Here is a 20965-nt window from a genome sequence, read left to right as displayed (position 1 = left end):
ACAGTTTGGCGTATTTAGGTGGGGCAGAGGGTTCCAGCAGGTGTCCCCAGGGAATGGGAGGCCTTTTGGGGCCCTGTTTTCAGACAGTTTCGCATATTTTGGTGGGGCAGAGGGTTCCAGCAGGTGTTCCCAGGGAACGGGAGGCCTTTTGGGGCCCTATTTTCAGACAGTTTGGCGTATTTTGGTGGGGCGGAGTTCCAGCAGCTATTACCGGGGAATGGGAGGCCTTTGGGGGGCCCTATTTTCAGACAGTTTGGCGTATTTAGGTGAGGCAGAGGGTTCCAGCAGGTGTTCCCAGGGAACGGGAGGCCTTTTGGGGCCCTAGTTTGGCGTATTTTGGTGGGGCAGAGGGTTCCAGCAGGTGTTCCCAGGGAACAGGAGGCCTTTGGGGGGCCCTATTTTCAGACAGTTTGGCGTATTTAGGTGAGGCAGAGGGTTCCAGCAGGTGTTCCCAGGGAACGGGAGGCCTTTTGGGGCCCTAGTTTGGCGTATTTTGGTGGGGCAGAGGGTTCCAGCAGGTGTTCCTAGGGAACGGGAGGCCTTTGGGGGGCCCTATTTTCAGACAGTTTGGCGTATTTAGGTGAGAGAGGGTTCCAGCAGGTGTTCCCAGGGAACGGGAGGCCTTTTGGGGCCCTTTTTTGGCGTATTTTGGTGGGGCAGAGGGTTCCAGCAGGTGTCCCCAGGGAATGGGAGGCCTTTTGGGGTCCTATTTTCAGACAGTTTCGCATATTTTGGTGGGGCAGAGGGTTCCGACAGGTGTTCCCAGGGAACGGGAGGCCTTTGGGGGTCCCTATTTTCAGACAGTTTGGCGTATTTAGGTGAGGCAGAGGGTTCCAGCAGGTGTTCCCAGGGAACGGGAGGCCTTTTGGGGCCCTAGTTTGGCGTATTTTGGTGGGGCAGAGGGTACCAGCAGGTGTTCCCAGGGAACGGGAGGTCTTTGGGGGGCCCTATTTTCAGACAGTTTGGCGTATTTAGGTGAGAGAGGGTTCCAGCATGTGTTCCCAGGGAACGGGAGGCCTTTTGGGGCCCTAGTTTGGCGTATTTTGGTGGGGAAGAGGGTTCCAGCAGGTGTCCCCAGGGAATGGGAGGCCTTTTGGAGCCCTATTTTCAGACAGTTTTGCGTATTTTGGTGGGGCAGAGGGTTCCAGCAGGTGTTCCCAGGGAATGGGAGGCCTTTCGGGGCCCTATTTTCAGACAGTTTTTTTGCATATTTTGGTGGGGCAGAGGGTTCCAGCAGGTGTTCCCAGGGAACGGGAGGCCTTTTGGGGCCCTAGTTTGGCGTATTTTGGTGGGGCAGAGGGTTCCAGCAGGTGTCCCCAGGGAATGGGAGGCCTTTTGGGGTCCTATTTTCAGACAGTTTCGCATATTTTGGTGGGACAGAGGGTTCCAGCAGGTGTCAGCGGGGAAGGGAGGCCTTTTGGGGTCCTATTTTCAGACAGTTTCGCGCATTTTGGTGGGGCAGAGGGTTCCGGCAGGTGTTCCCAGGGAACGGGAGGCCTTTGGGGGTCCCTATTTTCAGACAGTTTGGCATATTTAGGTGAGGCAGAGGGTTCCAGCAGGTGTTCCCAGGGAACGGGAGGCCTTTTGGGGCCCTAGTTTGGCGTATTTTGGTGGGACAGAGGGTTCCAGCAGGTGTCCCCAGGGAATGGGAGGCCTTTTGGGGCCCTATTTTCAGACAGTTTCGCATATTTTGGTGGGGCAGAGGGTTCCAGCAGGTGTCCCCGGGGAATGGGAGGCCCTATTTTCAGACAGTTTCGCGCATTTTGGTGGGGCAGAGGGTTCCAACAAGTGTTCCCAGGGAACGGGAGGCCTTTGGGGGTCCCTATTTTCAGACAGTTTGGCGTATTTAGGTGAGGCAGAGGGTTCCAACAAGTGTTCCCAGGGAACGGGAGGCCTTTTGGGGCCCTAGTTTGGCGTATTTTGGTGGGGCAGAGGGTTCCAGCAGGTGTTCCCAGGGAACGAGAGACCTTTGGGGGGCCCTATTTTCAGACAGTTTGGCGTATTTAGGTGAGAGAGGGTTCCAGCAGGTGTTCCCAGGGAACGGGAGGCCTTTTGGGGCCCTAGTTTGGCGTATTTTGGTGGGGCAGAGGGTTCCAGCAGGTGTCCCCAGGGAATGGGAGGAATTTTGGGGCCCTATTTTCAGACAGTTTTGCGTATTTTGGTGGGGCAGAGGGTTCCAGCAGGTGTCCCCGGGGAATTGGGAGGCCTTTTGGGGCCCTATTTTCAGACAGTTTCGCGCATTTTGGTGGGGCAGAGGGTTCCAGCAGGTGTTCCCAGGGAACGGGAGGCCTTTGGGGGGCCCTATTTTCAGACAGTTTGGCGTATTTAGGTGGGGCAGAGGGTTCCAGCAGGTGTCCCCAAGGAATGGGAGGCCTTTTGGGGCCCTATTTTCAGACAGTTTCGCATATTTTGGTGGGGCAGAGGGTTCCAGCAGGTGTCCCCGGGGAATGGGAGGCCTTTTGGGGCCCTATTTTCAGACAGTTTCGCGCATTTTGGTGGGGCAGAGGGTTCCAGCAGGTATTCCCAGGGAACGGGAGGCCTTTGGGGGGCCCTATTTTCAGACAGTTTGGCATATTTAGGTGAGTCAGAGGGTTCCAGCAGGTGTTCCCAGGGAACGGGAGGCCTTTTGGGGCCCTAGTTTGGCGTATTTTGGTGGGGAAGAGGGTTCCAGCAGGTGTTCCCAGGGAACGAGAGGCCTTTGGGGGGCCCTATTTTCAGACAGTTTGGCGTATTTAGGTGAGAGAGGGTTCCAGCAGGTGTTCCCAGGGAACGGGAGGCCTTTTGGGGCCCTAGTTTGGCGTATTTTGGTGGGGCAGAGGGTTCCAGCAGGTGTCCCCAGGGAATGGGAGGCCTTTTGGGGTCCTATTTTCAGACAGTTTTTTGCATATTTTGGTGTGGCAGAGGGTTCCAGCAGGTGTCCCCGGGGAACGGGAGGCCTTTTGGGGCCCTAGTTTGGCGTATTTTGGTGGGGCATAGGGTTCTAGCAGGTGTTCCCAGGGAACGAGAGGCCTTTGGGGGGCCCTATTTTCAGACAGTTTGGCGTATTTAGGTGAGAGAGGGTTCCAGCAGGTGTTCCCAGGGAACGGGAGGCCTTTTGGGGCCCTAGTTTGGCGTATTTTGGTGGGGCAGAGGGTTCCAGCAGGTGTCCCCAGGGAATGGGAGGCCTTTTGGGGCCCTATTTTCAGACAGTTTTGCATATTTTGGTGGGGCAGAGGGTTCCAGCAGGTGTTCCCAGGGAATGGGAGGCCTTTCGGGGGCCCTATTTTCAGACAGTTTTTTGCATATTTTGGTGGGGCAGAGGGTTCCAGCAGGTGTTCCCGGGGAATGGGGGGCCTTTCGGGGGCCCTATTTTCAGACAGTTTTTTGCATATTTTGGTGGGGCAGAGGGTTCCAGCAGGTGTTCCCGGGGAATGGGGGGCCCTATTTTCAGACAGTTTGGCGTATTTGTGTGAGGCAGAGGAGTCCAGCATTTGTTACTGGGGAGTTGGAGCCCACTTGTGGACTAACGTTTAAAAAAAATACTGCCCCGGAATGACTCGCAGCGGTAGGGAAGGCCTAAAAAAGCTCCAAAGGCCAAAAGGTCAACCGGGCCGCAACAGAACAAAATATGGGGGGGGGGGAACCGAAAATTGTTAAAAAGAGCCGACATGGGGAAAAAGGTCAAAAAAGGCCCCCAGAATGACTGACAGTCAATTTAAAACATTTTTGGGAGGACATGTATTGGTAGTGTGCAGGTGTCCCAATACTTTTGTCTATATAATATGTAGCGGTACATGTGTCATGTTTAAAAGTTGCTATCATCAGTCTATTAGGACATATTGTAGTCATGAAATATTTGTGCTGACCTTCTTCTTCTTGGTGGGCTGGTCCATTTTGGCCTGGAGGAAATCGATGAGTTTGGTCTGCTGGGAGATAGTCCCTTCCATCTTCACCTTCTCGTGGGAATATACAGCCTGCAAAATAAAGCGGGGACAGTATGTAAGGTACAGTATTTGTCCATACAGTAGGTATACTTTTTTTTTTTAAAGACTTCAGTGCTCACATCAGTTATGATATTACCAAATCTCATCCAATGACACAGATATTGCCCTGGCTACCTGTATATTCTCCAGCTGGTACTCCAGATCGGTCCTCTCAGTCTTGAGCATGTCAGTCTGGTCCAGTGCATCCTGTAGACCCTGGGTCAAACGGAAAATGTGGCTCTTTTGGAGATCCATCTGCTGCTGCAGCTTCCCTTGCTGATGAGATAACAGTGCATTAAAGATACAGCGCCTGTGATTATGACAAAAAAAAACAACACCTGTACGAGACGTATAGCTTTAACATTAGATTCGGATTAAACATTCAAATTAGATTTAACACTCATATTTAACATTTTATATTTGAATTTATCACATACATTTAACATTAAAAATCATATTTATATTTAGATTTGACATGAACATTTAACGTACAGCTGAAATAGGCCCCAACCCCCCCGCAACTCTGAAAGGGACAAGCGGTAGAAAGTGGATGGATGAATGTACATCTAACATTTAGATTTTACATTTCCATTTTGAATTTAACATTTAGATTCACTCTTTAATGTCTACCTAAAATGTGAAGAAAATTAGCGAAATGAGAGAAAAATAATATACATTTGAGAAAAGGTGTGGGAATAGTGTACAACAAATATTATTTTCTAAATATTAGATTTATATTCATCATTATATTTATAGCTAACATTTATTTTTAACATTTATATATAAATGTCCGGACAGACTAACCTCCTCCAACCTCCGAGGACAAAGCTACGAACAATGGGAGACCGGGCTTTCTGCTCCGCCGCTCCCAGTCTGTGGAACGCTCTCCCTGACCACATGAGGGCACCACAGACTGTGGATGCTTTTAAAAAAGGCTTAAAAACGCTTCTTTTAAAAAAAAACTTTTTTTAGATATATGCATACTAGTTTTAGCTATTTGGCTGTTGTAGTTTTTATTTTTATTATCTTTTTAATTTTTTTTATTTAATTTTGTTTAATACACTGCAGCACTTTGAGGTTGTTTACTCAATGTAAAGTGCTTTTTACAAATAAAATCTATTATTATTATTATTATTAACATTTTATATTTAACTTTTTTTTTTAGATACAAATTATTAGTGCATTTAAAACTTGTTTACTTACTATTGAGTTTGAGTTTATTTCGAACATGCAAGTATACAACATGATACATCACAATCTCCAGTTTCTCTTTTCAACACGTTCGAAAAGGAGTAGGAAGAAGCAGAGCTTATTTAATCCTACCCCTTTTCTTTTACATAACAGTTGCTAAAACTTTTGTTCACTTCCTGTTCTCAATTTATTCACAATATACTCCATAAGTAATCACAATAAAATAAGTAAATAAATAATAATTGGTGAAGTAAGTTACATTTCATATGTTGAGATAAGTAAGATTATTTTGTGAGTGAAAGAATGAAAGAATGGATGAGTTAAATAAATTCAGAATGTTTATCATGGTTCTTCTTCTTTATACTTTGTAAACACTTTAAGTTTGAAGAGTTTCTTGAAGTGGATCATATTAGTACATTGTTTGATTGCTTTGCTTAATCCATTCCATCATTTAATTCCACATACTGATATACTGAAGGTCTTAAGTGTTGTACGTGCATACAAATGTTTTAAATTACATTTCTATCTAAGATTATATTTCTCCTCTTTTTTTGAGAAGAATTGTTGTGTATTCTTGGGTAGCAGGTTATAGTTTGCTTTGTGTATAATTTTTGCTGTTTGCAAATTCACTATGTCGTAGAATTTCAGTATCTTTGATTCAATAAATAAAGGATTTGTGTGTTCTCTATATCCAACATGATGTATTATTCTAACTGATCTTTTTTGTAACACCGTTAATGAATGAAGTGTACTTTTGTAGTTATTTCCCCATATTTCAGCACAATAACTCAGATATGGTAACACTAGTGAGCAGTAGAGAATATGAAGTGATTTTTTGTCTAGAACATGTTTTGCTTTATTCATTATTGACGTGTTTCTTGCTACTTTATGTTGTATATTTTTTACGTGAGATTTCCAGTTCAACTTATCATCAATCATTATACCAAGAAATTTGGTTTCATTTACTCTTTCAATTTCTATTCCGTCTATTTGTATTTGTGTTTGACTTTCTCTTCTACTGTTACCAAATAGCATTATTTTAGTTTTACTGAGATTCAACGATAGTCTGTTTTTGTCAAACCATCTTTTTAATTTGTTAATTTCTTCTGTTATTATTTGTAGTATCTTCTGTGTGTTCTCTCCTGAACAAAACGCCGTTGTATCATCCGCAAATAATACTAACTTTAAATCTTTTGTAACTTTACAAATGTCATTTATATATAGATTGAATAATTTAGGTCCTAGTATTGATCCCTGAGGTACACCACAGGATATATTTAGCGTTGTAGAGGTATGTTCGCCTAGTTTCACGTATTGTTTCCTGTTCATTAGATAACTTCTTATCCAGTTTAAGACTAACCCTCTGATGCCATATCGTTCTAGTTTTTTGATTAAAATATTGTGATTAATTGTGTCAAATGCTTTAGTTAGATCCATAAAAACTGCTGCCGCACATTTTTTATTATCTATAGCATTGGTAATTTCTTCTGTAATTTCAATTAAAGCCATCGAAGTTGAAACATTAGCTCTGTATCCATATTGATTTTCTTCGAGTATTCTATTTTTATTTATGAAACTCTCTAATCTGTTATTGAACAGTTTTTCAATGATTTTAGAAAATTGTGGAAGTAAGGAAACAGGTCTATAGTTTGTAAATTGATGTTTGTCGCCAGTCTTGTAAATTGGTGCAACTTTAGCTATTTTCATTTTGTTTGGAAATGTACCTGTTTGAAATGATAGGTTACTAATATACATTAATGGTCCTGAGATCTCTTCAATAACCTTTTTTTATCGTTTCCATATCAATTTCATTACAATCAGTTGAAGTCTTGGATTTACATTTTTTCACGATTGTAACTATTTCCTCCTGTGTCACATTACTGAGGAACATGGAGTTGGGATTTCGCTCTATGGTATCATTATAGTCCTCAATTGAAACTGGGTCTGGAATCCTTTCTTCCAATTTTGGTCCAATATTTACAAAATAATTATTGAAGTTTTATACATTGTATCGTATGCATGTTCGAAATAAAATGACTGAACTGAACTGAACCTTCATTGTGTGTAAAGGAGAGGGGAATATAACACAAACAATAAATATAGTAACAGATATATGATGTAACTTTTTTGACACATTTGTATAGAAAGTGCCTCGCTACTATTTACCTCTTCCATCAGCCTCTGCTTCAACTCTCTCTCAGTCTCCAATTTCTGCTGCAGGCTACGAGCATTCATCTCCAGCATGGCATGCTTCTTCTCCAGATCATTGAGCTGTGCAAAAAAAAAAAAAAAAAAAAAAAAAAAAAGGCTTACGCATAACCTCTATCCGCACGGGCAGAAGGTATTCACTTGAATTGAATCAGTATGTAGTGGTTGGAGTGATTTCAATCTGGCAACTCACAGTATCAGACAGGCTCTCAGCCTTGAGTCTCTGCTCCTTCAAGGCCTGCTGCAGGGCCAATATCTCAGCCTTGTGCTCTTTGACTGCTAGTTCTACTGCCTGACGAGACTCTGTGCTGCGCTGGTCTGCACGTAGCCTGCAAGTTGGCAACAGAAGACATTTTGCAAACAGCGTTGTCATTTCCAAAGTAAGAGAATGCATTACCTGTTTTGCTTTTCATTATCCAGCAGCCTCTGCAGTTCCCTGGTGCGTCTCTCAGCCTGGCTTTTTTCGTCCTCCAAGGCCCCTCGCCAAGCCTCCCACTGCCTCTCTTTTTCCAGCAGCTCATCATTCAGGGACTCCAGCTCCACCACCTGCTCCTCCAGCATGCTGCACGTGGTCTTCAGTGTCTCAATGTTCTAAGAAGGTAAATACAGCAGCAGATTGGAGGAGAATGTCTCTCACATCTCTCTCCAACAACTTGTTTTGCATTTTCCTTTAAAACAACAGTGCCAGATTGCTTGAAATATTTATGGGCAACTCGAGTATTTCTATGGCAAGATTCAATAAATTGGTGCTTTTAAATTTGTATTTATTTCTACAGCAGGGCCTCCCCTAACGTTGCATTTGGGAGTGCCCCGCTTTTATTACATTTTTACATATCACTAATTAATCATTTAAAAATGAAATGGTCGCCAATACCTTGTTCTTCTATCAAATAAAGTAAACAGCTGTATCTTATTTACACGGCAGCATGTCATTTCAGTCTACACACTGCAGGCTTACACACACACACACATGCATCCACAAAAATATACGCCACACACACATACCTCACCCCCAATCCAACGCCCTCGACACAAACCCATAGGGGTGATGAAGGATGGGCAGCGCCTGAGAGCTGCGGCCTGCCACCATGGCCCCCCCTTCCCCTCTGCTGCTAGATATCTGGAGATGTACGTTGTAATATGTATATGTGCTTTGCTATGGAGGTTTTTTCTCACTCCAGACTGGGCCACCTTAGGAGCCCAGTCTAGATTGTATTTTTTTACTCATCCTTCCCCAGCGTTTACCTTTTTCCCATCTTTTACGGGGCGCCTTGTGGCGCCCCTTTAGCATTCCTGTTCTGTAACCCTGTACACTGTTTTTTTTGTCTAATCTTGAACGGGTTTGTGCTGAAAACAAAGTTTTGTTGTACTCGTGCAATGACAATAAAGACCTATGCTATCCTATCACGCCGAGTCGTTTCATTTGGTTCGCCTAAGGGTGGCTTCCCAAAATGTAATACCTTTTCATATTCTTTTAAGGTCACACAGTTATTGATGGCATGTCTGCACGGCTAACAAATGGCCATCTATCAGACCTGATGATCCCCACTACCTTTAATAATGGTGGTATGAGATTAAACTATTGTGCAGCTGAACGCCTAAAATCACTGTGGTCCACCCACGGCCTATTGGCACCTTTTCACTTTGGCCCTTGGAGGCAAAAAGTTTGGGCACCCCTGGTCTCCATAGTCACACCTTTGCAATGTCATACCTGCCAACTTTTGAAATCAGAAAAACCTAGTAGCCAGGGTCCAGGGGCCGCAGGCCCCGGTAGGTCCAGGACAAAGTCCTGGTGGGGGGTTCCTTCGCCCCCCGACGCAAAATGATTATTAGCATTCAGACAGGTTAAAATGTTGCTAAAACCATCACTTTTCTATCAGTCACAGTGACTTTTCAAAACAAAAATATTACAGCAAAAATCATATGGGTTGATTGACATGTTTATTCTGTAAGCTAACTTCAATAGTTTGAAATTATTTTGACAGTTAATGCCAGTTATCCTGTCAACCTTTCACAAGACTTCAATTTGTTAATTGAAAGTATAAACAGTATAAACACTTTTTACAGTAAACAAATGGTAAAACAGTACTAAACAATTCCATTAAAAAAAAAATTTGGTGTCATTAACTTTCTGTCCAAGCTTGTATAATCTACTGCCTTGTTCAATTGTAAAAAATATTCTGTGCCTAAAATTCACATTTCTATCACAATTATCATACTGTAAACATGGTAAGCTAACTTCATTAAAATTAATAGTCCTGTCAATAGCATGGAATTACAATTCAAATGTAGTTTTTTTGTAAGCCTTTCAAAAGAATTCAAAATATGAAAAATTAATGAAAATTAATTTAAGCCATCAGACACTTGAAAAGTGGCACATCACATCTCTAATGTAATCATTTTAACTTTTCAACAGAAATAGCACTGCAAAAATATTAAGGACATACTTCTGTATTTTGGTAGTTATGCTGTCAACATTTAACAAGATTTCTTCAACTTGGACTTGAAAGCATAAATAGTATAAACACTTTTAACAGTATAACAGTACTAAACAATTCCAATAGATAACATTGGTGTCATTACCTTTTTGTTTGCTCAATTATTGCCTCCGTAAATAAAACTTGGGCATTTATCACATCCAAAGAATCTGTTTGGGCGACGAAAAACGTTGAAAGTTTTCCACTTGTATCGCTAGCAACGGCATTAGACTTGTGTTTTTTTGTCCCAACGTGGTCTTTTACATCGCTAATTCCTCCGTGTCCGATCGAAAAATCTTGTCTGCACAAGGTGCAATTCGCGTAGTTTTCACCCTTTTTGGAACGGATAATTATTAGTAGGCTTTTGAATATTCTTCACGGAATGACTGCAGTTTTCTTTTCGGTTTAAGACTCGTATGCGATTTTTCTCCGGCTGATTCCATGATCGTTCGCTCGTTTGGAAACAATGGCAACTGGTGCCTCGTGCTTGGCAGCGGTGCTATAAATAGACTCGCGCATGGCATTCGGAATGGCTCAATAGGAAGTTACGGGAAGCAGTGTCGATTGTCATTGTTGTTACGCGATTTCGTGAATAAAAATTTAAAAATTTTTTTTTTTTTTAATTAATGAAAAACCGTATTTTTTATCACTGCAAGCGTAACCCGGAATCGGTTGATGAAAACCGTACTAATTACGGGAAAACCGGAGTAGTTGGCAGGTATGCAATGTTTAAACTATTGCATGTGGAGGAGCGATCACATTAATGAAATTAAATATCTTTATTTGACTGTATTATTTTAAACATATTCTATTTTGTTCTTCAATGAAAACGTGTGCAATATTAAATGCAATTTAGAGTAATTTTGCACTACAGTCGTGCATGGGTGTACAGGGTCTCTGCAGGTTTCAACATGTCAAATTTAAGACTTGTCCAAATGTTTTTAGGTTCATTTAAATAATGCAAGCAAGTCATAACCTGTGATTAATCATGATTAATCCAAATTCAAAAGGGTAGTTAATCTGATTTTAAAAATGTATCATTTGACAGCACTCATTTGAAGTTTTCAAACTACACTTTGAAAGCTACGCAATTTTAACATTAAAGTAGTCACTACTTTAAAAGGCACTGAGACCACAGTAAGTGGGAACTTTGTTTGGTCCAACATCAGACCTACTTGTTTCTGGTTGTTAAGATGCATCTCACGGTCTGCCACCTCTCTCCTGAGCCGGTCCACCTCTTGGCTGAGCTGCAGTTGGTCCTCCCTCTCGTCCGATGCTTCGTCGAGTTGCTTGGATAGGTAGAAGTTCTGGCGGTTCAACTCGGCATTCTCCTGGCTCAGCTGGGTCAGTTGCTCCTCCAGGTCAGTGATCACCTGGAGCAAGACAAGGGCCACATGATGAGTAGAACACCTCCATTATTACACCAGATCCCATGTGGAGGACATCCTGTGAGCGTAGGCTGTAATGACTGCAGTCTCTGCACACAAAGGAACACAGATAGGTGGGGACAAGTCCAAGAACACATTTATATACAAAAACTATCCATCGAAAAAGTCTTCGGGTAGTTAAAGATGGACAGTTTGCCTTTGCATACAAAGTACAGTGGTGGACACGATTTCCACAAGCAGTAATAAAAGGTTAGACACAGTGATATACAGTGTAGGGATGAAATATCGGATCGGCCGCCGATATTTGCCAAAAAATGCGTATCGGCAAGGCATGGGAAAATGCCGATCCAGATCCAGTTTAAAAAAAACTCCGGTCCGTGTTTTCCAACGCACAGATTCAAATAATACATTCCACTTTTCTGCTGCTCCCTATTTCCGTTCCGCATTTTCCAGCACATCTTCAACACATCCACAAGTCTGGATTCTCACGCAGTTGCTTTTAGCTGCTGGCATTACACTACAGGCTCTTCTCACTCTTTCCTGTGTCTCCCTCTCACAGACAGCAAGCGCACTTTCTTACACACGTCACATACTGTCACGTCATACGTCACATACTGTCACGTCATACGTCACATACGTATACGTCCTCTCCCAGCAGAGAGGTAGCAGAATGGCTAACGTTAGCTGTGATGCTAGCGCAGCCGCTAAGGTGCGCGCCTGCTCAAACGTCCTCAGCGCACGGCAAATCAATGCCACGCACAAAATCAAATAAAAAAATAAGCGCATAACAATTTTCAACACACAGACACGACAGAGAAAACAGTTTTCGTCATCATTGTTCAAATATTGCAACGTCTGTCGAGACGCTTATCTCCATTCGGTGCCACACGCCCACACCATCAAAATGCCGAGGCAAAAATTTCCACATCAACACCGTATGAAAAAATGAGTGATTTTTTTTAGTTGTGATTTCCTTCTCTGCATGAAAGTTTAAAAGTAGCATATATTAATGCAGTATGAAGAAGAATGTTTTAATGTAGACATGCAAGCCTTGAAAGAACATTTTGAAAATCAAGACTACATTTCCTGCAAATGGGTGCATTTCTACCCTATATTTTAACTTTAGATTTATTCTCATATCAAACTCTTTTGGCTGTCTTTTTGACACTTACATCAGGCGCCCCCCTCCACACCCTGGATTATAAATAATGTAAATAATTCAATGTGATTATCTTGTGTGATGACTGTATTATGATGATAGTATATATCTGATAGTATATATCTGTATCATGAATCAATTTAAGTGGACCCCGACTTAAATAAGTTGAAAAACTTATTGGGGTGTTACCATTTAGTGGTCAATTGTACGGAATATGTACTTCACTGTGCAACCTACTAATAAAAGTCTCAATCAATCAATCAAAACACATAGAATCATCATACTGCTGTGATTATATGCATCAAGTGTTCATTCAAGGCTGAGGCAAAATATCGAGATATATATCGTGTATCGCAATTTGGCCTTAAAATATCGCAATATTAAAAAAAGGCCATATCGCCCAGCCCTAGTTCAATGATGCCATTTCTGTTTGTCATGTATAATTTTGTCTATTTTGTGTTTATCCTTCAATAAACAGGTCAGTTTCTTGTTACCAACCATTGTGTATTATTCAAACTCCCCTAATTCAGCTGGCTAGTTGTTATCAAGAGTACTAAAACCCTTTTCAACATGATTCTGACAACTAAGTAGGCTAAATAACTTTAAACTTTAATACATGCTCGGATAGGCCAGTATCGGTATCGGTCAGTATCGGTATCAAATCGGAAGTGCAAAAACAATATCGGTATCGGATCGGAAGTGCAAAAACCTGGATCGGGACATCCCTAATGCAGTGTCTACTTTTTTCCAAGTAAGTGCCAGGTGCATTGTACTCATATAGTAATACATCTGGCACAGTACAGTAAACTGACAGTTCATATTAAAACATTTAACATGTGACATTTCTAACAATTTTGAACAGAAATAGTTCATGCACATTCAGATAAATTCTTCAAAATTACAATTAAAAATTCTTTGGCCGAGGGCCGGGCTGTATATATGCGCACTAATTGACTGAAAGAGCACGCACTTGGTGCGATGATGTCATGTTATCCATGGAAAAATGCATTTTTAGACCATATGATTTGCCTGAGCGGCTAGGAGACCACAAGAGTAACAAGCGGTTGCCTTGTTGCCTTTCCATTAAGAACAATACATTTGTTTTTAGTATAAGTTTGCTGGTTTCAAGAAATGTAATGCAATTATGTCAAGATAATGGCACTAGCATTTACTTCATTTAAGAATATTTTTCAACATATTGAGCAAAAAGGTCTCATATTGTTTTTTCCTACCAAGAAAAGTGCACTTGTTATTACCAGTGTTGGGACGTTACTGTAACGCCTTTAGTTTCGGCGGTAACTAGTAATCTAACGCGTTATTTTTTATATTCAGTAACTCAGTTACCGTTACTACTAGAGATGCGCGGATAGGCAATTTATTTCATCCGCAACCGCGTCAGAAAGTCGTCAACCATCCGCCATCCACCCGATGTAACGTTTGATCAGAACTGCACCCGCCCGCCATCCGCCCGATCTAATATAGATGATGCAAGGCATTAGTGAGCCTGCCAACTACTCCGGTTTTCCCGTAATTCGTACGGTTTTCATCAACCTATTCCGGGTTTTTCATTAATTAAAAAAAAAAAAAAGGGTGAAAACTACGCGAATTGCACCTTGTGCAGACAAGATTTTTCGATCGCACACGGAGGAATTAGCGATGTAAAAGACCACGTTGGGACAAAAAAACACAAGTCTAATGCCGTTGCTAGCGATACAAGTGGAAAACTTTCAACGTTTTTCGTCGCCCAAACAGATTCTTTGGATGTGATAAATGCCGAAGTTTTATTTACGGAGGCAATAATTGAGCATGGATTTCCAATCGCACTGGCTGATCACATGGGACAGTTAAATGTTTGTAATGCAACCTTTAAAAATCATTACGCGGTGATCGCGGTCCCAAAAATAAACTTTTCTTGCATGATAATGTCCAGAAAAATTCGCTTTATATTACTATAGAGTCCTTTTAACGAATGAGTTTGATGGTTTATCACAAACCTTAAATGAAAGAAGTCCTTTGTTCTCCTGCACCATGGCCTTGCTTCGTGTTTGGTGCGCAAGCTTTATAACCTCACTGAGGTTATAAAGCTTTTGCCTGTTAAAGAAAGGAGACTGATCCAATGCAGCACAGACTTTCGCGTGCCACGCTGTCACGAACCAGACGCACACCAGTGCGCAATCATATGGGAGCCGCGCTGAGCGCACCTCCAAGCGCGTCTCGCTGCCGGCGACGGCCGGGTATATGGGCCCGACGCTCCAGCGCCATCCATTTTCAGGGCTAGTTGATTCGGCAGGTGGGTTGTTACACACTCCTTAGCGGGTTCCGACTTCCATGGCCACCGTCCTGCTCTCTATATCAACCAGGGTGAGCCCCACCCCTTTCGTGAGCGCACTGCGCGCGGAGTGACCCCTGTTACGCGCCCCCGGCAACAGGGGTGGCGGGCAGGTAAGCTGCGCGGGCGGAGCGCGCGGAGTGACCCCTGTTACGAGCCCCCGGCCACGGGGGTGGCGGGCAGGTAAGCTGCTTACCTGCTGCGCGTGACGCCGGCCGCGGCGAAGGCGGACGAGGCGGGGTGTCGGTGCGGTGGGCGCGGTAGTGACCCTGGACGTGCGTCGGACCCTTCTCGCGGATCGCCTCAGCTACGGCTCCCGGTGGGGCCCTCTCGGGGGAAGGGGCCTCGGTCCCGGACCCCGGCGAGGCGTCCCTTCTCCGTTCCGTAAAAGTGTCCATCTCTTTTCTTTTTTTTTCTTCTGTTGTGGCATATGCAGCAGGTGCCTGCTCGTTTTTCGTATGTGGGTAACAAAATTTAACTATGTATATATATTTCCGAATTGGTTTAACTGCCACCCGCAAAAAAATAAATAAATAAAATAAAATAAAAAAATATATCTAATTAATCCACCCGACCCGACCCGACCCGAGCGCGGATAAAATCTTATTTTTTTTAATTTCATCCGCCCGATCCGTGGATAATCCGCGGACTCCGCGGTTGTGTCCGCAAACCGCGCATCTCTAGTTACTACATGATGCGTTACTGCGTTATTTTACGTTACTTTTTATGTAGTATAAAGTGTGTTTTATCGGAGTTCTGATTCTTCTTGTGTCACAAGTCGGAGAAGAGAGAGAGACATGCGCTCTGTGTGGGTGAGTGTGGGGAGGGAGGAGGGGGAGGAGGAGGGGGGGGGGGGGGGGGGCGTGTCTGATCATGGCGGAGCCAGAAGTCGAGTTTGCTAACATGGAGATATTTTCACTACTTTTCTTTTGTCGAGCACAAAGAAAATAACATTTTAATTAAATGTAAATTGTGCTTTGGATCAAAGATCCCATCTACTGCCCAAAACAGCAATTCAAATCTGCTGAAACAAGCTACGTAAGCAACATGCTTCCACGAAGCTAGTAAAGAGAGATAGAGACTCTGATGCCACTTCAGCACTGAAGGTACACACTCTGTCAATCAATGTTCCCTCTAATTGTTGATGTGTGTGAGCAAACGCAAAAAGTCCCTGAGCATTGAGTGGAGCACATGTGAGCAACATCAGAACTGTGGCTACACCAGCAGCACACCTGTCCCAAACCTGACTAAATAACAAGTTCAATCTCCATCCATCCAGCCATTTTCTACCGCTTGTCCCTTTCGGGGTCGCTGGAGCCTATCTCAGCTGCATTCTGGCGGAAGGCTGGGTACACCCTGGAAAAGTCCCCACCCATCACAGGGCCAACACAGATAGACAGACAACATTCTCTTATTATTATAATCAAATGACAGCAGTCATTTCCATTTTTAACATAAGTGTTTAGGCCCACTTACAATGACAATAACAACAAATATTGTTTTACATGAACTGTGTACTTGTATTGTTTGTCTGGGTGGATGTCCTGCTTTGGAAATAGTTTGTACCCCTTTCAGACATTGCATTTAGTTCCCATTAAAACATTCACATGTTGCACAATGAAATGTAAGCAGGGGATCATGTGTACATTCCTGCAACTTCCTGTTTGTAAAAAATATATTTTTATTAGTATGTATTTAATATATTAACAGCATTTAATGATTAATATTTATAAATTAAGATTCCTAATAAATGATACTAGAACAGGCACACATTTGATTGGTAAATCATAGAGTAACGACCTGGAATTACACTTTATGTGTGGTGTTGGAGTTGTCCGACTTTTTGTGTGGCTGTAAACGCATCACTCTAAATGTATAGACTATAAAGTTCACAAACATAAAGAGGGATCCTAGTGGGCCAGGCCAATCGTTCCTTATCTCTAAACTAAAACTGGGGAAATGTGTAGAGTGTTCTGGGCTTCAGACATGATTTTGTGTCAGAATTTCTTGAGGAAGAAAATGCCTGGTTAGGCTTTGTGTATGTAGTGTGTGCCTTTCTTGCTTTACAGCTATGCTGTTATTATGCTGTTTGTTACTTATGTATGTTATGTTGCAGATATTTAAAATAGTTTTGTCAATTTGTTCTGGCGAGAAACAAATTGGCCTTTGTAACATATCTTTGTCTTTGTGTGTTGTATGTAGAGCACATTGCTTAGCAGAGTTCAGTGATACAAATGTATGCCAAGTTGATCAACAGATTGTATTATTCTCCAGTGCAATAACAGTACTGAAATGAAGGCTAAAAGGGCATTACCGTATTTTCCGCACTATAAGGCGCACCTAAAAACCACACATTTTCTCAAAAGCTGACAGTGCGCCGTATAACCCGGTGCGCTTTATATATGGATTAATATTAAGATTCATTTTCATAAAGTTTCGGTCTCGCAACTTCGGTAAACAGCCGCCATCTTTTTTCCCGGTAGAACAGGAAGCGCTTCTTCTTCTACTGTAAGCAACCACCCGCCCCCGGAAGAAGAAGAAGCGCGCGGTGCATGCTGGGATATGTGACGTTTCATTTCCATTTGTGTGTTTATGTAAAGACCCCAAAATGGCTCCTATTAAGTGTGTTGTCTGTCTAATTATAAATAATGCAGACGAGGCGTGTTAACTGAGTTCTCAACGTTTACTCACAGCGTGCTCATAACCACATTCTAACTCCCAGCACATACAACAACGCTTCTCAGGGCTACCGCGCATGCTCGTCACTATCGTTGCATGCTGGGTAGTGTAGTTGTTATATTTGCTAGCTCATAACATCACATTAAGAGACACGCTTACGCGCTTAATTCAATACTCGCCGTCATTCCGGGTGGATTGACAAAAGACCTCCAGCCGCTAGATATTGGTGTCAACAGGGCATTCGAAGCTAGACTGCTAACTGCGTGGGAACAATGGATGACCGAAGGCGAACACACCTTCACTAAGACAGGGAGACAGCGCCGGACGACATACGCCAACATCTGCCAGTGGATCGTAAATGCCTGGGCAGATATTTCGGTCACAACTGTGGTCCGAGCTTTCTGGAAGGCAGGATTCACAGAACTGCTGGACAACAGCGACACTGACTCCGATTACTTCGACGAGACGAGCCGGCCATTTTGGATCCCACATTCGCCCAACTTTTCAATTCGGACACCGAAAGAGAAGAATTCGAGGGATTTATGAATGAAGAATAACTTCAGAAAGTGAGCGTTATGTTTATTTTGTGTGTTGTGACATTAACGTTCGAGCAACATTATGTTGCTATTGCTCTGCACTATTTTGAATTTTACTATGTTTGTGATTGCACATTTGCGTACATTTTGGGAGTGAACAGAGTTGTTAGAACGCTGGTTTTTAATATATTATTAAAGTTTGACTGACCTATCTGACTGTTTTTTTGACATTCCTTTAGCGCAGTTAGATGCGGCTTACAACACGGGGCGGCTTATAGGTGGACAAAGTTTTGAAATATGCCGTTCATTGAAGGCGCGGCTTATAACCCAGGGCGCCTTATGGTGCGGAAAATACGGAATTGGAGCTTTAAAAAAAAAAGAAGAAAAAAAGAAGTAACTAAATAGTTACTTTTCACAGTAACACATTACTTTTTGGTGTAAGTAACTGAGTTAGTAACTGAGTTACTTTTGAAATGAAGTAACTAGTAACTATAACTAGTTACTGTTTTTCAGTAACTACCGTATTTTCCGCACTATAAGGCGCACCTAAAAACCACAATTTTTCTCAAAAGCTGACAGTGCGCCTTATAACCCGGTGCGCTTTATTACGATTCATTTTCATAAAGTTTCGATCTCGCAACTTCGGTAAACAGCCGCCATCTTTTTTCCCGGTAGAACAGGAAGCGCTTCTTCTTCTACGCAAGCAACCGCCAAGGAAAGCACCCGCCCCCATAGAACAGGAAGCGCTTCTTCTTCTACCCGCCCCCGGAAGAAGAAGAAAAAACGCGCGGATATCACCGTACGTTTCATTTCCTGTTTACATCTGTAAAGACCACAAAATGGCTCCTACAAAGCGACAAGGATCCGGTTCATAAAAAGACGCAATCTCTCCATCCGCACACGGATTACTACCGTATTTCACAGCAACTGATATTCCTGTGAACCGCACTGTGGAACGGGAGCACGTACGGTGAATATTCGCACCACAGGGAATGAGAAGTCATCCTTCACTGTGGTTCTAGCTTGCCATGCTAACTTCCACCCATGGTGATATTCAAAAGGAAGACCTTGCCAAAAGAGACCTTTCCAGCCGGCGTCATCATAAAAGCTAACTCGAAGGGATGGATGGATGAAGAAAAGATGAGCGAGTGGTTAAGGGAAGTTTACGCGAAGAGGCCGGGTGGCTTTTTTCACACAGCTCCGAAGGCGAACACACCTTCACTAAGACGGGCAGACAGCGCCGGACGACATACACCAACATTTGCCAGTGGATCGTAAATGCCTGGGCAGATATTTCGGTCACAACTGTGGTCCGAGCTTTCCGGAAGGCAGGATTCACAGAACTGCTGCACAACAACAGCGACACTGAATCCGATGACTTCGACGAGACGGAGCCGGCCATTTTTGGATCCCACGCTTGCGCAACTTTTCAATTCGGACACCGAAGACGAAGAATTCGAAGGATTTACGAATGAAGAATAACTTCAGAAGGTGAGCGCTATGTTTATTTTGTGTGTTGTGACATTAACGTTCGAGCAACATTATGTTGCTATTTATTGCTCTACACCATTTTGAATTTTACTATGTTTGTGATTGCACATTTGCGTACATTTTGGGACAGAGTTGTTAGAACGCTGGTTTTCAATATATTATTAAAGTTTGACTGAACTATCTGACTGTTTTTTTGACATTCACTTTAGCGCAGCGTTTTTTTGACATTCACTTTAGCGCAGCGTAGGCGCGGCTTATAGTCCGGGGCGGCTTATTGGTGGACAAAATTATGAAATATGTAATTCATAGAAGGTGCGGCTAATAATCCGGTGCGCCTTATAGTGCGGAAAATACGGTAACCCAACACTGGTTATTAAATGATAAATGATAAATGGGTTGTACTTGTATAGCGCTTTTCTACCTTCAAGGTACTCAAAGCGCTTTGACACTACTTCCACATTTACCCATTCACACACACATTCACACACTGATGGAGGGAGCTGCCATGCAAGGTGCTACCAGCACCCATCAGGAGCAAGGGTGAAGTGTCTTGCTCAGGACACAACGGACATGACGAGGTTGGTAGTAGGTGGGGATTGAACCAGGGACCCTCGGGTCGCGCACGGCCACTCTTCCACTGCGCCACGCCGTGGAAGAGTGGCTTCCACTGCTTATTTTAAGGTATTTTGGGGTTCATTGAGGTTAGTTAATTTTACTTGTTTTGGAAAATTTACTTGTTTTTTTTTATCATAGATCAAATAAAATACCCCTCATTATTGTAGTTTTTTTTCTTGTTTTTGAACTCTGACTTTTTGCAGTGTGCACAGTACAGCAAACGGGCATGCCTGGGGGAGGTCTGTGGTAATTAGACAACACCAGCCTGGAAGTATTCATAACAAGAGATGACAGCTGTATTCGTAGCCCTGGGTTAATTATGTTTTTTTCCCAAAGAACACATTGTTTGTCATATGTAGCGTAAATGAAATGATCTAATAGCAGCACTTACCGAGCAGCTGTCCCTCAGGGCGTCAAACTTCCGCTGAATTTCATCTCTGTGATTCTGGGAGAAGGAGACACGTTTTGAAGGATTTGTGCAATTGAGTTGGACTGAAATGCGCCAACAGTCTTCTCACCCTCAGAGCGGTAATCTCCTCCTCGGCCTCAGCAGTGGTCTCCTCCAGCTCAGTCTTGGCTTGCTGCAGCTGGCTCTCCAAGGCGAGGCGAGCTGCCTGCAGGCTGCTGATTTGAGACTCCCGCTCCTGCAGGGAGAGGGTCAGCTCAGACACCTGTCTCTTGATCTCCAGCTTCTCCTCTTCGTGTTCCAAGCCCATCTGGTAAGAAAACAGGGCAAGGGTAAACACGTATTTATTACAGTCTCACTATGAACCTGAAAAAAGATCATATTTGCATATCATTAGACCTTGGTTGTAACCTGTCCAGAGAAGCAGATGGTCGATTTTGTTGAACATCAGAACAATTTAAAAACGCAAGGCAATATCAGATGTTAGCTTTTACAAAACAAATGAGCTCTAAAAATCCCATTTG

General features: G+C 43.1%; 1 protein-coding gene across 6 annotated transcripts in view; it reads right to left on the bottom strand.

The window, feature by feature from the left end:
* The window catches only part of cita (citron rho-interacting serine/threonine kinase a), a 172567-nt gene that overhangs the window by 61422 nt on the left and 90180 nt on the right, over window positions 1–20965 (bottom strand). For all 6 annotated transcript variants that reach the window (XM_061932779.2, XM_061932781.2, XM_061932782.2 and 3 more), the window contains exons 22-29: window positions 20554–20751; window positions 20427–20480; window positions 11014–11211; window positions 7759–7952; window positions 7555–7690; window positions 7320–7424; window positions 4098–4238; window positions 3846–3953 (exon numbers count right to left, since the gene is read on the bottom strand). In XM_061932779.2, coding sequence (XP_061788763.1) covers window positions 3846–3953; window positions 4098–4238; window positions 7320–7424; window positions 7555–7690; window positions 7759–7952; window positions 11014–11211; window positions 20427–20480; window positions 20554–20751 — 1134 coding nt within the window. The remainder of the gene's footprint in view (window positions 1–3845; window positions 3954–4097; window positions 4239–7319; window positions 7425–7554; window positions 7691–7758; window positions 7953–11013; window positions 11212–20426; window positions 20481–20553; window positions 20752–20965) is intronic.

This window comes from Nerophis lumbriciformis, linkage group LG38, assembly GCF_033978685.3.
Source record: "Nerophis lumbriciformis linkage group LG38, RoL_Nlum_v2.1, whole genome shotgun sequence".
Lineage (NCBI taxonomy): Eukaryota > Metazoa > Chordata > Actinopteri > Syngnathiformes > Syngnathidae > Nerophis > Nerophis lumbriciformis.
This window is presented reverse-complemented; position numbering and strand designations above follow the sequence as displayed.